This window comes from Trachurus trachurus (genome assembly GCF_905171665.1).
Source record: "Trachurus trachurus genome assembly, chromosome: 1".
Taxonomy (NCBI): Eukaryota; Metazoa; Chordata; class Actinopteri; order Carangiformes; family Carangidae; genus Trachurus; species Trachurus trachurus.
This window is the reverse complement of record NC_139891.1, coordinates 12,030,650-12,048,678: the sequence shown is the minus strand read 5'-3', so window position 1 is coordinate 12,048,678 and position 18,029 is coordinate 12,030,650. Positions and strand designations below refer to the sequence as shown.

General features: G+C 41.9%; 2 protein-coding genes and 1 pseudogene across 3 annotated transcripts; 2 read left to right on the top strand and 1 right to left on the bottom strand.

The window, feature by feature from the left end:
- Positions 1-77: 77 nt before the first annotated feature.
- Positions 78-6,167, bottom strand: vwa10.2 (von Willebrand factor A domain containing 10, tandem duplicate 2; the record flags this gene model as incomplete). The annotated part of the gene is made up of 17 exons (XM_083982855.1): positions 78-509; positions 618-941; positions 1,056-1,220; positions 1,582-1,691; positions 1,836-1,928; positions 2,014-2,166; positions 2,271-2,406; positions 2,496-2,696; positions 2,792-2,908; positions 3,051-3,163; positions 3,293-3,462; positions 3,631-3,817; positions 3,938-4,066; positions 4,538-4,631; positions 4,730-4,815; positions 5,463-5,670; positions 5,967-6,167. 17 exons carry the CDS (start codon positions 6,165-6,167, stop codon positions 78-80), a joined length of 2,919 nt encoding a protein of 972 aa, XP_083838981.1.
- Positions 6,168-10,307: 4,140 nt separating this feature from the next.
- Positions 10,308-13,027, top strand: LOC310994070 (ecto-ADP-ribosyltransferase 4-like; annotated as a pseudogene). The gene is made up of 3 exons: positions 10,308-10,335; positions 11,875-12,014; positions 12,125-13,027. The product of its transcript is annotated as an ecto-ADP-ribosyltransferase 4-like (transcript).
- Positions 13,028-16,305: 3,278 nt separating this feature from the next.
- Positions 16,306-17,037, top strand: LOC310994059 (ecto-ADP-ribosyltransferase 5-like; the record flags this gene model as incomplete). The annotated part of the gene is made up of 1 exon (XM_083982581.1): positions 16,306-17,037. The coding sequence occupies one exon, from the start codon at positions 16,306-16,308 to the stop codon at positions 17,035-17,037; it is 732 nt and encodes a 243-aa protein (XP_083838707.1).
- Between the last annotated feature and the right edge of the window lie 992 nt (positions 17,038-18,029).

Sequence of the window (18,029 nt, the reverse complement as noted above, 5' to 3'; positions counted from 1 at the left end):
CAGAATATGAATCTATCCTCTTGAAGCAGAGATGATAAGTTGTGTGCTGTATTTAAAGTGTGATTTACATCTGTCTTTTACTTCCAGAGGAGAGAAGCTACAACACTGATCCAGAGACAGCGTGATATGCTCAAAGTGAGCCCTCCAGTGGACGTTGTGTTAGTTGCAGTTGTAGTCACAGGTGCAGCTGTGGTAGATTCTCTGGCCTGTCCCGTACACGTCCCCACGTTTCCTACTTTGTCCACCATAGCGAGCTCTACGTTCTGTGAACAGCAGGAGGCGCTGTAGGTAGCCACCGTGATGTTCTCGCCCTCTGCTCCAGCCACTGTGCTGGTGTTGAGGGTGCCGTTCCCTTGGCGGATGGTGACGCTTTCAATGCCAGTCCCGTTGACGCCATCGGTGAGGTTAGCAATGAATTCCCACTGGGAGGAAGCACAGAGTGATGAAGAGGAGGAACAGACGGCTGATGTACTGACCACCTGGCACACGGGCCGGGTGAAATCTGTCACCTAGACACAAACAGAGGTTGGAGAGATGAAAAAAATGTAACAGGAATTACATTAAATCGAAAATGTTGATTAAAAACCTTTATCATCAAATCCTGTCTTTTCTGTTACCTTGGCGGCCACAGAAAACCTGAGCACAGCGTAGTTGATGTCAGTGGCAGCTGCATTTTCTGCCTCAATGGTCAGGGTTACGTCTGTTCCTGATGCCGCAGTGGACGGTACAGTTAAGGTCACAGTGCCGTTGGCTGTGCCTCCACTTCCTGCCTCTATGGTGACAGTACTGGGGGAAGCGGAGGTGTAGCTGCGGTCATTGTTGGCTCGTACTGTAAACGTCCCGGTTGCAGAGTCGTTGACGACCCCGTTGGTGGTTGTGGCGACGGTGAAAGGGATGGAGATGGTGGAGCCGGGTTCTGCACTGGTATTGTTTCCTTGAGACTGTACAAGCGGAGGGAAAGGGGTTAGGAAAGTAAAACAGAAATATGAGGTTCGAAGGGATTAACACTTCTTTCTGCTTCACTGAGGTAGACAACAGAATCCGAGTGTGCTCACAGTAACAGAGATGCTGGAGGTCTTGATCTGTGTGGAGGCCTGTCTCTGGAAGCTGCTCGGTGTAGATCTGGAGCTGGAGCTGCCGTCCTCTCCTTTCAGGCGGACCACGAAGTCACCTGCTGGGACCTCAGTGAATGTCACCAGGAAGTTGCCGCTTCCCATCGCCTGTGAAGCACGTGTGGAGCACGAATTGTTAAAGAGTGGAACGTACATGGAGCAATTTTCTCTTTTTTGAACTCCATCTCCAACTGCTACCCCCTCTGTCTTTCTTTGTGTCCAATTCATTTGCTGTATGGAGACAGCTCTAGAGACATAAAACCTCCTGCAGCCAGGAGTCACCAACTTGCCTTTGGCTTTGTTTTAGTCACAGGATTTTAAAAATATTCCAGTATTAAAGATGTGAATGTCAGTTGCCAGGAGGCAAAGTGGTATCATCCACACCCAATGACTGCATTTAACGGTGAAAATATTTTCCATTATTGGTGAAAAAAAAAGAAAAGTTTATCAAGTGGAACATCCAACTTGCCTGTACTGATCCATTGACCACGGTTGGCCCTGAGCTGTCAAACAGAGTGACCTCTGTGAGCTTTACTGCGTCACTCCCTGTCACAGAGACCAAGAGGCTGGCATTTCCACCTGCAATTGAGACAAGAAAAGCTTGAGGTGTATCATAGTATATCATCACACAGATTAAGAAGATAATCTGCTATATGATGATGACTGTTTCAAAATGCAGGAGGAAACATAAATGAATAGGAAAAATGATAAAAGTGGTCTGACCTGAGAGAGGTCGACCCTCCTTAAGACTGAAGTCCCCGTGGGCTCCTTCAAACGCCTCCACAAGGTTAAAAATGAAGTTCACTGAACTTTGACCTGTACACACACACAAATAAAAACAGACTTACAACTGCAGCAAAACAGCCAAACACAGCCTAACCCATTAAATAACATGACCGACCTGTGACCTTAACAGAGTAGGGACTATTGGAGTTGACGCTGATTTGCCAGGATCCTGTTTGATTGTCAGTGTTGAGGCTTAAACGACGCAGGTTTCCTGCTGTGGTTAGAGATGCCAGAGCACCACTGGACTCGCTGGAGCTCTGAGATACACCTGGAGGAAACGCAAACATGTTACCACTGACACTGCTTATAGTACAAAAACGAAAGATCTTTTTGATCTGGTAGATGGAACAACATTAGCAATAATAATGACACCTGTGGGGCTGGTGAGACTGAATGAGAGAGAGGAGGCTCCGGTGACGTACACAGTCATGTTCCTCAATGAACCATCGACAGTGAATGTAAAGTTATCAGGAGCCCCAGGATTCTTCACTACCTGGAAAACTGTCACCTGAAAAACGAAGGAACAGGGGCCTCACATTTGTACATACATATATGGTACGACATCATCCTCAGTCAGCTGTTGATTCATTGTCTCACCACAGCACTGGCTGATGAATCCTCTATAACCGTTGTAGCAACCGAGAGATCAGACTTTGTGACCTCAATGGCCTGACCTCCAGAGGCTCGGGCCAGGTCTCGGTACAGCTGGGCGTCCGACTGGCTCATTGCACGTGGACCCGCACCTTGTATGCTTCGGCGCCGTCTACTCGCCAGGACATCGGTCAACATGAATGTTACCTAAATTAGGAGAAAAAAAAACTTGTGATATGATACATAAGCCCACTATTTTTTTCCCCCCCGCGGGATGAAGGATGATAAAATGTAACACTTACCACAGTCTTTCTGCTCTCTATGAGGGCAGTGATGGTGCTTTTCAGATCAGCATCTTTAGCTGGAGCGTCAGTGAAAACAAAGATTTCAGAGGAGGGTGGAGCTGCAGTCAGGGCAAGCTGTCAATCATACACAGATCAAGATAAACTGTAAAAATACACTTCACTGTATATCCAATGTATATGTCTCTCAATCACAATTTTAACTGTATCATGACAACATGTAATTATTGCAGAACAGCAGTAACTTGTTGTCAATTACCTGCAGGCCAGACAAGCACAACTCTGGGACGTCTCCTCCTCCATTTGCAGACAGTTTGTTGATGCTGTCTTTAAACACATCTGCATTTGCTGTCATAACCAGAGGTCCAAAGCCTGGACATAGAAAAGACAAGTGAGGCCACACATTTAATTACAAATTTCACTGTGGCTATTAGGAGACAGAGACGACAGAGAGAGACTTCTCTGTACTGAACTACAAATCTGTCTTTGTGAGTCGCCCACCTGGGTCATTGAAAGGTACCAGTATGTAGGCAGAGGGCTCCTGCTGGGTTCCCCTCTTACTGTCGATGATTTCGAAGGACACTCTCTTGGCTTCGGCGATGTCATCACCCATACTTCCTGTGGTGTCAATGACAAAGCACAGCACGGAGGACTGGGAGAGGCCCATCAGTCTGGAGGGAAAGAAGAGAGGCGTACAAAAAAAGGGGAGAAAAGACATACAGTAACTACCTTTTTTATGTTGTTAATGAGTGTTTTTATGTCCTTTGCATGCTATAATGCTATATGTTTTTATTTTTCTTGTATTAAGTCAGAGTTGTCCAGATGAAGGTGACCCATACCGCAGGAAGTTCTTGTCTCCGACAGCAACTCTGACGTCCTCCAGTAGCTCAATAGTAGCATTCACAGCCAAATCTGCTGCTTTGTGATGAAGCGAGCCGTGACTTGACCCAGTGTCATCCTTTGAGATTCCTCCCACTGGGTCACGTTTGCTTGTCTGGTCAAAAGATCCACCGTGGCTGCATTTACCTGACAGCGCATAGGGAATATTTGATATCAAGTTTGCACACATTTTTACGCACACAAGCATTCGGTAAATCAGTCCCTTAAAGTATGAAACAACGTAAAGTAGACAACTCCCTTGGTTACCTTCAGGTTTTTCTGAGGAGAAGATGTTGAAGTAGCCTGAGGTGAGAAGCCCCTGCTGCAGCAGGTCAGGCAGGAGGTTGTCAGCACAGTCCTCTCCTGTACAGTTTCTACAGGTTGGTGTGTTCACGTCTGCAGCAAGTGTAGTGAGTAAAACAGAGGGAAACATACAGTAATGCACACACATAATGGCATGGGTATTTGCAAATGTACTGTAGGATAATAACTGAAACAAAAGATTTTGAAAAAGTTTTGCCCTGCACATTATATCACTTGGAGACAGTGAGAAATTTGTCTGTATGTAAATATAGCCTTGTGTGAATAAACAGTATTCAATGGTTAATTTGACTGAATACCAAGTGCTAAACTATGGGCCTGTGTGCTGAATGAAGTGTGGTGACAAACAACTTGGGGGGTTGTGTGTGCATGTATGAAGCCATGTGAGTCATAGTAGGGTGGATGTTTGTTGACTGAAAGGTGACAGATAAGGTGACAGTGTCCCTTGTGTTACCTTTCACTGGAGCGCAGAGACATTCTCACAAAACATATATTTTGTGAACAAGAGTTGCTGTTGAAACCGTGACTCCTACGTGACTATCCTACCTGCCAGGTTCTCAAGAGGCTGGTCTGGTTTGATCAGAGTGCTGTAAGGAGCATTGTTCCCCAGCTCCACCCAGTTACTGTGGCTGTAGAAGTCCTTGACATACAGAATATGAAATAGCATCACTATTACCGTATTTAATGTTTTACTATTCAGTCAAAATAAATTCCCAACAGAATAACCATCAAGCTAACCTGTAAGGTGTGACAGACTCCTCCAAGAGTCCATCTCCCAGCAACAAAGTTCTCCAGCTTCACACTGGCCTTCACAGCAGCAACACCTCAACAGCAGAAGAGCACAGAAAGAATTAAAGGCTGCATTATTAGGCAAGATGCAAATAGACCATGGTCTAAACTTGAAAGACAGTGTGTTGCTGGTATGAAAACCATGGGAAGAAGCAAAATGCCAACTGTGTCCTGAATAGCAATGATGAATTGATCCATCCTAACCATAAATCATTTGTGTTTAAGTTTAAGCTGTTACAAAAAAATACCTTGGCATCATGAGTTGGAAACAGAATTTGTGGTTTATTGTCCAATTTAAACATTGGCTGTTAAGAAGTCAATTTAACATTAAAGAATGAATCGAAATTTGTTTGACCGGTTGCTCAGCCAATCAACTACAGGAGATATTTGTAGTCATGCACAGGACGGGAAGGATAATTACATAATTAGCGTTTTGGATGTTTTTGAGGATGTTTGTTTGATAATGTTTTTGTTCTAAGACTCTTCATCACTGAGTAAGGGCATTTACTCCCTGGCTAAATAACAAGCTCTGAGTCCATTGTGTCATTGCCTCAATAGTGTGCAATGCATTTGGGAGGTAGAACTTCTGAAGAAAATATTTTTTTTGGATTAGCTGCTGAGTCAGTTTTTCTCCATTATCATGAGCTCCACCTTTAAGATAGAAGCAATGTTTGATGTGTACCTGCTGTGATGATATCCCGTCCTCCCTCAAAGGTCTCATCATCAAAATGGTGCTCCTCACTCAGGGCATACACCACGTCCACCTTTGCGTTGCTGAAGTACATATTAGCAATTGCAGTTTGGAACAGGACACTGGAGAGGAGAGATGTCGAAGTACCTGTAACGGCACAGGCCCTTTGCACCATGTCAGCAGACAGGTTGTCATCAATCTGGAGACAAAGAGATGTGGTAGTGGAATAAACATTTAAAATACAAACACTGTACTCTCATGTCCTTGTCTCAAGGAAAAAAAAAACCTCCTCTGTGAGCACTGGGTACAAATATAGCTTCTATAATGCCAGTTTCCATTAAAAAAATTCTGTCATGATTGATGCACTTATTTACATTTTTCAACTTTATTTTGATGATGACTAATAATATGGAAACGCTGTCCCCAATTCACAGAAGAGAAGAGAATTACAAAAATGTGCAATCTGTCTAGTTTCAGTGAGAAAATACAACTTACAGTCAGGCTGATGTCCCGTCCCTCAGAAGTAGCGATATCTCGGCAGACCTCAGCCGTCTTTCTGAGGACTGCCCGTTGGGTGATGTCACGGTGTGTGGTTGAATTCCCATCAAATGTGAAGAGTGGCTGGAAGCATTGAATGAGGCCCAGCACAGAGAGGACCACCACCATCAGGAGCATGCCTGTCTGCCTAGCAGCCATGATGGATGAAGAGGATGACCTATCAACACTGTCCTTGGTCCTTTATCTGCCTCTTTGAACTCTTTCCTTGACCTTTTTCTCACACTCTGTAAAGATATTTCCACACATCAACTCAACAAGTGGAGCAATTCTGGTGAGTTAATTTCTCCACTTTGTGCAATAATACCACAAAAAACAGGAAATAATGTAGTCAAGCCCAGACAAGTCTGTGAATAAACCGGTGCATTAGGCAACAAGTGGCAAATGAATCCTGAGAAACAAAGAGAAAGAAAAAAAGTCAGACCAGAAAAACAAGTGGGGGAGAAGTAACTGGACAGAACATTAAACAAACAGATAACAATAATGCTTCTAGATATCTGGATATTCACTGTACTGAAATATCACTCTAAAGTGGTGCAATAGGTGTAAGATTGCTACCAATACAGTTAATAACAAACAGAGAATACTAATTAACTTTACACACTCTTACCTTATTCAGATGTTGGAACTGCTCCAGTCTCACTCTATCAGAACACCCTGTGTACACTAAGTAGATTATATTGTGTCTAGATCTACACGTTTCCTGCGTGTTATCTCCACACTATGTGTGTGTGTTCTGAGAGACAGTGTGTATGCCCTCATTCCTCCTTATACTTAAAGTCCATCTCGAATGATTGAGCGGATGAATAGAATTCCACACAAGAACTCCCACACGCCCCTCTTTTTTTTCTCTTTTTTTTTTTGCATGGGTACATGTTTGAGTAAGAAAATAGGTAGGAGTCCTACTTTTAACTGTGTGTAATATATCATATTAGCATTTTTTTAACAATCCCATTTGATATATACTTTTCCCCTGAACCTGAACCAAAAAATATTATTAACCATCTTTTTGTGCAAGGGAGGGAGAGGGAGTTTGGAACATACAGCGGGGAAAATAAGTATTGAACACGTCAACATTTTTCTCAGAAAATATATTTCTAATTGAGCTATTGACATGAAATTTTCACCAGATGTCGGCATCAACCCAAGTAATGCACACATACAAAGAAATCCGAACATTAATGTCCATAAATTAAGTTATGTGTAATAAAGTGAAATGACACAGGGAATAAGTATTGAACACATGAAGAAAAGGAGGGGCAAACAGGTATGGAAAGCCAAGAAAACAGCTGGAGTTTGTCAGTATTTAGAATGTAATCCTGTCTCCTATCAGTGCAAAGTAATATCTGCTGGTTTAGTCCTGATTGATGCCTTTTAAAAAGGTTTCTCACCACCAAGGTGTCAGACAATAAGTATTGCATGATGGGCAATGGCAAAGAGCTGTCTAAGAGCTGTATAAAGACCTACGCAACCAAAGATTTCAGACAGAAGAGTCAAAACAATATTCAGAAGGGTTCCCTAACAGTCCAGGACACTGGTGGAGAGCTTCAGACAGACCTGGGATCAGCAGGTACAGTTGTTTCAGAGAAAACAATAAGTAATGCACTCAACTGCCATGTCTTGCATGGTGTGCTTGCATGGAGGCCATGGCGGTTGAGTGCATTACTTATTGTTTTCTCTGAAACAACTGTACCTGCTGATCCCAGGTCTTTCTGAAGCTCTCCACCAGTGTCCTGGACTGTTAGGGAACCCTTCTGATTATTGTTTTGACTCCTGTTTTGCAATAGTAAGGTTGTGTAGGTCTTTAGACAGCTCTTAGACAGCCCTTTGCCATTGCCCACCATGCAATACTTATTGTCTGACACCTTGGTGGTGAGAAACCTTTTTAAAAGGCATCAATCAGGACTAAACCAGCAGATATTACTTTGCACTGATAGGAGACAGGATTACATTCTAAATACTGACAAACTCCAGCTGCTTTCTTGGCTTTCCATACCTGTTTGCCCCTCCTTTTCTTCATGTGTTCAATACTTATTCCCTGTGTCATTTCACTTTATTACAAATAACTTAATTTATGGACATTAATGTTCGGATTTCTTTGTATGTGTGCATTACTTGGGTTGATGCCGACATCTGGTGAAAATTTCATGTCAATAGCTCAATTAGAAATATATTTTCTGAGAAAAATGTTGACGTGTTCAATACTTATTTTCCCCGCTGTATTAGATATAACCAGGTCAGCTGTATCCCTCTGCTTCCAGTCTTTCACCCCATATAGACATATAAAGATATACTGTATATAACAGACATGAGATCAACATTGATCTTCAGTCTCAGAAAGAGCAAGAAAGCACAGAAAACATACAAATGCCTTAAGTTCCATAACTAAAACCAGGATCTTTGTCTATAAGAGGAGGTGATATTACTACTTTTTACCTCAGTCAAATGTGATGACCTGTATACATGTAAGCTGTTAAGTGTTGATTGAGCATTTCAAGACATAAACATATACTCTTGAACTATTGTCTTTGATGAATACCTGCACATCATCTCAAAGGGACACGCCTCCAAAAGGGATGTATCTATATTCATTAATACTGTTTTGTCATAACAATGGAAGTGGGGATGATCTCGACTCGTGCAACATACCTGATTTATTTTCTTTGGCATCATCAGCTCAATGTAGAAATGAAGCACACTGTTCAAACAGATCTGCATTGACAAGAAAGTGTGATTCAACAGAAGAGAGAGAGATGACAAAGAGTAAAACCGATTCCATGGAAAAACATATTTCAAATTTATTTCACAAATCTGTGGGTTCTGACTCAACATGGTGAAAGAAACTTCCCCAGCGTGTATAGAAAATTGTTCTGTATCAACTATTGTGCAGTGGTGAGGCATGTTTAAGACCACTTGTTAATGTAAATAATGCATCATTGTTCATAGTATAGCTTTGCGAAAATATTAGAAATAATCACACAACATTACAAATACAGTACAGCCATGTATCTCCGTCTATAATAAAGACACACATATACATTTTTGTAACTATACAAACTTTCAAATTGCTCATATATATACTATACGTATGTTTTCAATTGTAGTAATCTGGACAATCCACATCCACATTCAATGCACAGTGTACGTACAATATACTGATATTGTATTCCTGTACAGAATTGTTCACTTTGTGTACTAGACTGTACATACTTTTTACAAATACATACAATTACAGATAGAGTATCTATACAGAATTAATCATTTCTTGTTTATATTGTACACTGCAGAAATGTAGATATTTTTCTTACAAATACTGCTCTTTTTGTTTTTTTGCTTTATGCCTATTACTGTATCTGTTCTGTTTTCCTTCACTGTTGTCTGCTGCTGTAAAGTTCCCCATTGTGGGAGAAATAAAGGATAATATTATCTTATCTTAGAGAAATAACACTATGAAAATGAGATACATGACAACAAAAACTTGCAGCAAACCAAATCAAAGATAAGACTCTTGAAAATGCCTACATGTCATCTGAAGCTTATCTTACATGTTTACGTGCACAGTAGCACCAGTGGATTGCAAATCTGTGGGGTGATGCAGTGCCACTAAAATCCTGCTCAACAGCATGTTTGAGTCCAACCCTTGTTTGACACATTCAGCGTATGAGTAATTGTGCACAAACTTAAACAACAGACAGTAAGAAGATAAACCTCCCTCTGTTCATGGCCGTGGCGCTGAAGTGGCTGACATACTTTCACTGCTACACTCAATAAGGCTGCTGACAGTAAAGCTGTTGATTTTTCAACAGTGTCAAACTATATCAACTAGTGGTTGTGAAATTTCACAGAGGAATGTGTGTGTATGATAAAGTTGTAGAGTAACATTCTTGTTATACACTGTGAGTGTGTGTGCAAAGTTGGCCGAGCAAGTGGATCGTCAAGCATTCATGTTAAATGATGCTTTGACCAGAGGACAGGTGTGGTCATTAATGCACAGGGCCCTACTCTCACCTAAGCAAAGAGCATATACCAGCTGGGTTGGGCCGGCCTTATATTCACATTTCATCTGCTCAGGCTGAAGCACCATGGTTGGCCCAACTGGTTTGACAGACAGCAACAAAGTTATTTGAATTTAGGTATCACAAATTACTCTACGGTACCTGTTCATTCACTTGATTTGATGGTCATATAAGGCTGGTGGTAGCAGCGGATGCAGGGCCGACCCAAACGCAGAAACACAGGCAGGCAGGTGCAGTGAAATGGTTTTTTAAGGTGAAACGGATCATGAATACTAAAGCTTACAAACAGATGGGTAGGTGGGTGGATGGACAGTGCTGGCAAGGGTGATGAGGGAACTGGGAGGAGGTATGTGAGTGCAAAGCTTAGGAGATTGAAAATGGAAAACAGGTGAGCAGGTGCATGTGCAGAGTCAGACAGGATGAAAGTATGGGGACATCTAGTGGACAGATGTAGAGTGGCAGTGGCAAATAAAGGTCAGTGACAGGAATAATAAGAGCATATAGCTGGTCCAGAGGAGTAATCAACAGAGCCCAGAGATGAACCATGACACTACAACCATCAATGTAACATCTAACAGTAATATTTATGATTTATCTATGATTTATGCAAAACATTGACAAATTGTATCAAACCTATAACCAAATACATCACTAACTTTCTTAGTATTAGCTTGCCAAAAATACAACAAAAGTTATTGTTTTTTTGTTCTCAAAGAACATGATCTATTAATATTTTCAAGCATGTCTGATATGTTTTTGCAGTTTTATTCCTCCAAAGGTGTCTCTGCTAAGTAACTTGTACTAAGGCATGTGACCGCACAGTCCCTCAAAATGTGAATGGCTTCAGTGGTCAGCTGATTCTTTTTGATTTATCTGTTTCAACATGATATCTGTATAGCAAACTGATAGTTGAGACCATGTAGTTTTGTGCAGTTTTTTGCTGTGCACCTGCAGCTTGAGTGAAGTTTGATCTGGAATTTAGTATAAAGCAGGCTCAGGACAGCAAATGAGTAAAACACAAACACACGTACACACGTACACACGTACACACACACACACACACACACACACACACACACACACACACACACACACACACACACACACACACACACACACACACACACACACACACACACACACACACACACACACACACACACACACACTTGTAACTTGATAACTTTGTTTTTACCTGAGGAAGCCACCAAACAGGATGCGCTGCCACATAGGACCTCCCTCTTGCAATGCAAACAGTGATATGACCGGGTGTTTATGAAATAAGCTTTTGTTTACACATGACAAATAAGCACACAGCATGGGGAAATACTGCAAATTAAGGAAGAGAGGAGAATTATAGAAAACTGACCTACTGAAATGTAATAATTTCTTCTGTTTTAAACATTAAATGCTGTTTATATACAGACATGTAAAGATAAGTCGGCTTGGGCACCTTTGAGCAGGTGTGCACAAACATTCGGGCCGTGTGGTTGTACCTGTAAATCCTGGGACTTCCATGATGACAAGACATCTACAATCAAGGAATAACATGCTGTTACTGAAAGCACTTTCCAGAAGAAAGGTAAGCCCAAACGCTCAGATTTCATGTTTTGTTAGGAACGAATTTGAGGATGTTTGCTGAAGGATCTGACAAGGAGGAAAAAGTCTAGTTCCTGATTCCTGAAACAGCCACAGTTTTTTAACCTGCAGGTTTAAAACTTACAAACAGCAAGAATGTGGATGCAGGTATAGAATAATTATAAAATACATGACAATAACCATGCTGTTGAAGAGTTACTCATTTTCTGTTCAATACTTTTGTTTCCATCTAGATATGAAGTTGGGCAAAAGACGAGCATGTGGGCTGAACCCACTAAGAAGCTGGGTGGCTCTCTGTGTATTCTTGGCAGTGGTGCTCCTATTGTGTCACGATCCACTGTTAATAATCTGGTGGCCTCAGAGACCTGCTGAGGTGGGATTACAGTTCTTTCTTTTAGATGACATGACATTTTCTGTCAATATAACAGGCCTTCTATAGCTATTGATTCTGCTAATCAGAATGTTTTTTTTTTCTACCCACACCTGCAGAGCACCAAGACTGAGGGTTTACCTCTAGATATGGCAACAGATTCCATTGATGACATGTATGACGGATGCCGGTCTGAAGCAGCCTGTGTGATTGACCTGTTTGGTGTGTTCGAGTGGCACTTCAACAGGGATTACAGTTTTTCCTGGGCTTTGGCTAAAGGAGATGCAAAGAAACCCAGACACGAGTTCCTAAAAGAAGAACATGCTATTGTCATTTTTATTTACACAAAGCTGAAACACATTCAACGGGATTTCAACAAAGCAGTGAAAACGGAAGCACAAATACAGCACATATGGATTCGTACCACTATTTCTACTTTTACCTGACGGATGCTATTCAAGTTCTGCACAAAAATCAGCCATTATGCAGAACCACCTATCACAGGACATGGATACACTTTAACCGCAATGTCGTTGACACAAAAATGCGTTTCGGCGCCTTCACTTTGGCAGCTTCAAATAAGCCATCCTTCAATTTTAATGGCAACGTCCCTTGTTTTGAGATCTACACATGCTTCGGTGCTGATGTGACGTAGCCTATACTCTGCTATAAACCAAATGGGACAGGTGCTGATACCTCCCTATGAGGTTTTCCATGTTACTGATGTCCTGACAAATGACCCACAGTGCAGTGTGGTTTACAAGCTAGAGAGCACCAAAACACCACGGAGCGATTTGAACTGCAAACTGATCCAGAAACAATTACAAAACTATTATGGAGCTGTTTCAACACACTGGTATACAAGCAGTGTGGGGCTGAGGATGTTAGTGTATGTTATACTGATGGTTATAGTTTCTTTAGTTCTTATAAAGAGTGGTCAGATGTGTTATGTGGCTGCAGTGATTGGTGCTTTGCTGCTGTTTATTCTCATAGTGACCATGATTGAATTGAATTGAATTCCTTTTATTGTCATTTATACCAAGGTACAAACGAAATTTAAAATGCAAACCTCCATGTGGTTTAAAAACATCAATGAAGATAAAAAAAAAAGACATACACACAATCAACAACAATAAGACAGTAAAATTCAATATTGCACAGTTCCTAAAGTGCAGCAGTCAATTTTTAAAGTGCAGTCAGTGTTGTCAGTGTCAGTGTGGGCAGTCTATGTGCAAGAGTTCAGTTGCCTGATGGCACTGGGGTAGAAGCTGTTGGTCAGTCTGGATGTGTGGGACCAACAGATGAGAATTAGTCAATGAATGGCAGAGTATTAAATACATCATATGGAACCTCTTTATCTGCATTTTTTTTTTTTTTTTTACCTTTTAACTATTTTCCTATTGTGAAGTTCGGGGAGCAGGTTTAGAGAGTTTTACAAAAATAAACCGAGATAACGGAAAGGGGGAAGAGGGGCAGAACAGGACCGATGCGGACGGAACACGGAGCTTGGGGCAGAAGCAGGAAGAAGGTCCGAGACGAGACAGGGAAGCAGGCGGAGCGTGGCAAACGGTAACGGGCAAGGGGGTGGATCTGACTACACGCAGGCGTAGCTCACAGTCGGCCATATGAGGACGGGCAACTTGCTCTGACTCTGGCTGCAGTTACAGTGCAGTAGATGGTGATCCAGTCATCTGCACTAAAAAAACGATTCATAACTCTGTGTAAAATAAATCAATATGTAGCTATTACTTTAACTATTTGCATAATGTCACTAAAATGTTACTTTTACAAAAAAAAAAAATATTATTAAAATTATCCGTGATTCTAAATATGCTGCATCATAACTGCATAAACGTTCATAAAGATCAAACCGTTTTGAAATCGGACAAAAACTGAGTAAGTTGTGGTCATTATAGCAGAATATGCACCATAGGCTTAAAGGAGTATTATCGCAAAATTCGGCCACTAGATGGAGCCAGGCGGAGCTTATCAGATATAAACAAGTGGGCAGCTGTCAGAGAGAGAGAGCAGCCTCGTTAAGTCCCCCCCCCCCGCCCCCCCTCCTTCTCCTCACGGCTGAATGAACGTGCAATCGCGGGGAAAAGGAAACTCGCTAGTGGAAGCAGCAGCTCTACGTCGCGCACAACCACAACAACGACAACAACAACTGAAACGTCCTCCTCCTTAATAACGCTGAGAGGACAGCTGAAGAAAGACACAGGGACTTGGAGACAAAGTGTTCTACCAGCGATTCAGTGACTGTGAGCACCCTAACACTGCTACATTACTTACTGTTGCATATTTGTCCGGTTCGGAGGTCGGATTTGCGAGTTCCGAGTGCATTTTAATGCAGCAAGCGCCGGGCCGGCTTGGATCATAACAAAGACAAATGCTGCATTTGCCCCACGGACACTATACTGTTGGCGATTTTTTTTGTAAATTTAGTTATGGCTCCCCCCGACCCATCTTTTGCATATTTCAGCTTATTTTATGCTATTACTGCTGTATTTGCGATAATGCTCCTTTAAAGCAGATATCAGCTTCACGGCCGTTTCGGCTAATGCTGCGTTCAAGGCAGGCTTTTGAAACCGTAAGTTACAGCTTCAAGTCACAACTACGACTTGGTAGCGTTCCAGGTAACCCGTAGCTCGTGTTTTTACCATCCTGTTGTCTGTGAAAGTTCCCTATAACGGCCACTCGTAACTTCCGACCCGTGAACTCGTACCAGATCGAACTGGTATGACTTCACAGGAAGGAAAAACACAAAGTACGAGTTTCTTTGAACGCACCATGAGTTAGCAGCCCCCGCCCTTGTCAGGCATCAATTGGTCCTCGTGCTACGTCACCACATTCACGCGCATCCCTTGGCTGCACACACAGCCCTTCATGCCGTTCTCTCTCCTCATTGGATAACACTTGTATCCCACAAGGAAAATTTTCTCCTCGGGTTACAGCAGAGCAGAGTGACGGAGAGACTCGTGTTTAGGCTGAAATACTTCATGTAAGTGATTGCTGACGGAAAATAGGACTATTTAGGACTTATATTAACAAAAACATTCCACTGATATCTCCTTTAATGCTCTGAGGGACAGAGTTGCCCGTTCCAAGATGGCCGCCGTACTGGCTACGCCGTGTCTTTGGGAAACAGCTGGGGGTGAGTCATCTAGTTCTTATATATATCTATGGTAACGGGCAGTAATATCAGGGCTGCAGGCAGAGGGAGATAAACAACAGGTAACTCAGGGATAAAAACATCAGAGGAAATCGCGAAGAGAGAGAGAGAGAGAGAGAGAGAGAGAGAGAGAGAGAGAGAGAGAGAGAGAGAGAGAGAGAGAGAGAGAGAGAAGTTACCACTCGTGGATTTACAACGAACTGGCGGAGAGGGGAGGGACCGGTCTGCGGTCTGCAGGTGGTGGGAGTGGCAATCAGTGAAGATGAGCTGCAGGTGTGTGGGGAGAAACACGGATACCCACCCACACAGACAACAGGTACAGAAGCAGGGGAGAGGAAAAAACCCTAAAACCTATATTTGAATAACACTGGACACTAAGGCAAAGGTTCACTGGAGCATGTGTGAAAAATGTGATGCATGTAAACTGAGTTTTATGGTAAACTTCAATGTTTTTGAGTCATATAGGGACAAACAATATGTCATAGATTACAGAGAAGAAATACTAAGTGTGTGTTCATGCTTTCACACAGTTTGGTTTGACAGTGCAAAAATCTTTCTTATAGACTATGCATTTCCCAACGCATAGACCTGCTGTATATTCATTACAATCAGAGGAGTGTGGTTGGCATGTGATGTCCTACTGAGGGTTTCACCCCCTGATTGAAATGACCTGCAGCTGGTGAAAGACAATCAGGAGCTCAGAACAGGTATCACTACCATGACAGCAAGCGGGAGTTGAACTGTGGTGAGTGAATACAAGTCCTTATTTATTCTCTTGATATCCCTTATGTTTGATCAAACTTGAAGTGCTTGCCTTTGACCCTTTGTCTTGCTTTCAAAACCCATGTTTACTGAAAGATGTATTTAATATGCAGGTTTCTATGCTGATGGGAAAACAGCCATGGTGGGAGTTTGGGCAGCAGTGCTACTGACTTACAGCATGTCTATGGGGTTTGCACAGGTAGTGTCTTGTGACTTGCTTCAGGGTGGTATTTAGTGATAAGATTACCACCATATATATTTAAGTTTTCCCACACTGTTTCAATTATTTTGTAGAACTCTGGAGAATCTGGGTTAAAAGGTCAAGTTCCACTGGATCTGGCTCCAAATGCTGTTGATGACATGTACACTGGCTGCAAAGACAAGATGGACAACAGAGTGAAGAAGCAGTACCTCCCAAATGAGAAAAACCAATACAAAAATTTCACGTTGGCCTGGGGTGAAGCAGAAAAATATTATAACAAAAAATGGAAGCGTAGAAAAGGGAAGAGACCTTCCACTGCACTGGGGAAAGAACAGATCATGGCCATTTATGTTTACACCCTTGACAAACCAAATGTATATCTTGATTTCAATACAGCAGTTCGCACCCAGAGATCTCTGTACGCAACTGCATTCAAGTATCACGCTCTTCACTATTTCCTGACTGATGCCCTTCAAACTCTCAACTCTCGAAAACCTGAAGGGGAAAGATGTGTGACAGGCTACCGTCGAGTCAACAGCTCCTTTAGACAAGATGTTCTCAATAAGAAGATTCGCTTTGGCTCTTTTACCTCCAGCTCAATGGGCGACTACCCCAGACCTGACAGATTTGGGGACAAGTCATGCTTTGAAATTTTTACATGTTTTGGAGCAGACATCTCACTGTACTCTAAGGTTGGAGAGTCAGAGAGAGAAGTGCTGGTCCCTCCTTATGAAGTCTTCAAAGTCACAAAGATAGAGAGGAGATCTGTCCAGCAGAATTTGCCATGTGAAGTGGTTTATAAAGTGAAGAGTACAGGCATTCTTTCTTATTTGAACTGTGCTCTTTTCAGCAACGACCAAACTCACAAAACATGCAAAATAATAGATTAGGACATTCACTAATGAATAACTTGAGAGCAAAGGTGTGGAGCTTGTACTGTGCAGCCAGTGTGAATGAATGAACTCACATTGGAGACTTAATCAGTTACCATGGCTCTGTATAGGATGTTTGATTTACAACTCACCATAGAGACAGTGCAGCTTAGCGGCAGTTTAAAAAAAGCCTGATGTAGCATCTGCAAAACATGTTGTTCTGATGTCTGCTTTCATAAAACCATGAATAAATACATTAATGATATAGTTAAGCATTTAAATGGTCTTAGACTTTTATTGTACCAAAGTGTTCCAGAAAATAGAAATAAAACATCCTGGTTTTTCACAAACTGCATATTTGTCTAATGTGTTCACATTTTGTTTTGCATGAAATATGAAATGTTTTTTTGTTCTCTGAATCGGCTAAGTCTGTCTCGCACCACAAGTGTGACTTCCCTTCATTTTAACACCCACTTACTGTGAAAGTCAATTTTACCCTCTTACACTGTATAGTCACTGAATAATAAGTCTAAGATAATTTACATAGCACTTTCAGAACACAGCAAGAACATTCACAAAGATACACAAGGGTTGTGCCTGGAAATTAGGAGAAAGGCAGTAAATAATGAAATCATGGGAGGTACCACTAACCTGATCACTACTGATGTTTGTAGATCTCAGCAGAATCAGGGTTAAAGGTCAAGTTCCACTGGATCTGGCTCCAGATGCTATTGATGGCATGTACACTGACTGCAATGACAAACTGGACTACACACAGATTTTAGTAGTCAAATGCAGTTTGAACCCAGGGATCTGTTCACACAACCACATGTATCATGTGTGTTTTGTTTTTGAATAGCCTGTTGATGGGTCAAATGATCCCCTTCACATGGCTCTTGCTTCTGTTGATGACATACAGGTGCATCTCAATAAATACCATGGAAAAGTTAATTTACTTCAGTAATTCAATTCAAATAGTGAAACTAATACATCTTATGGATTCATGACAC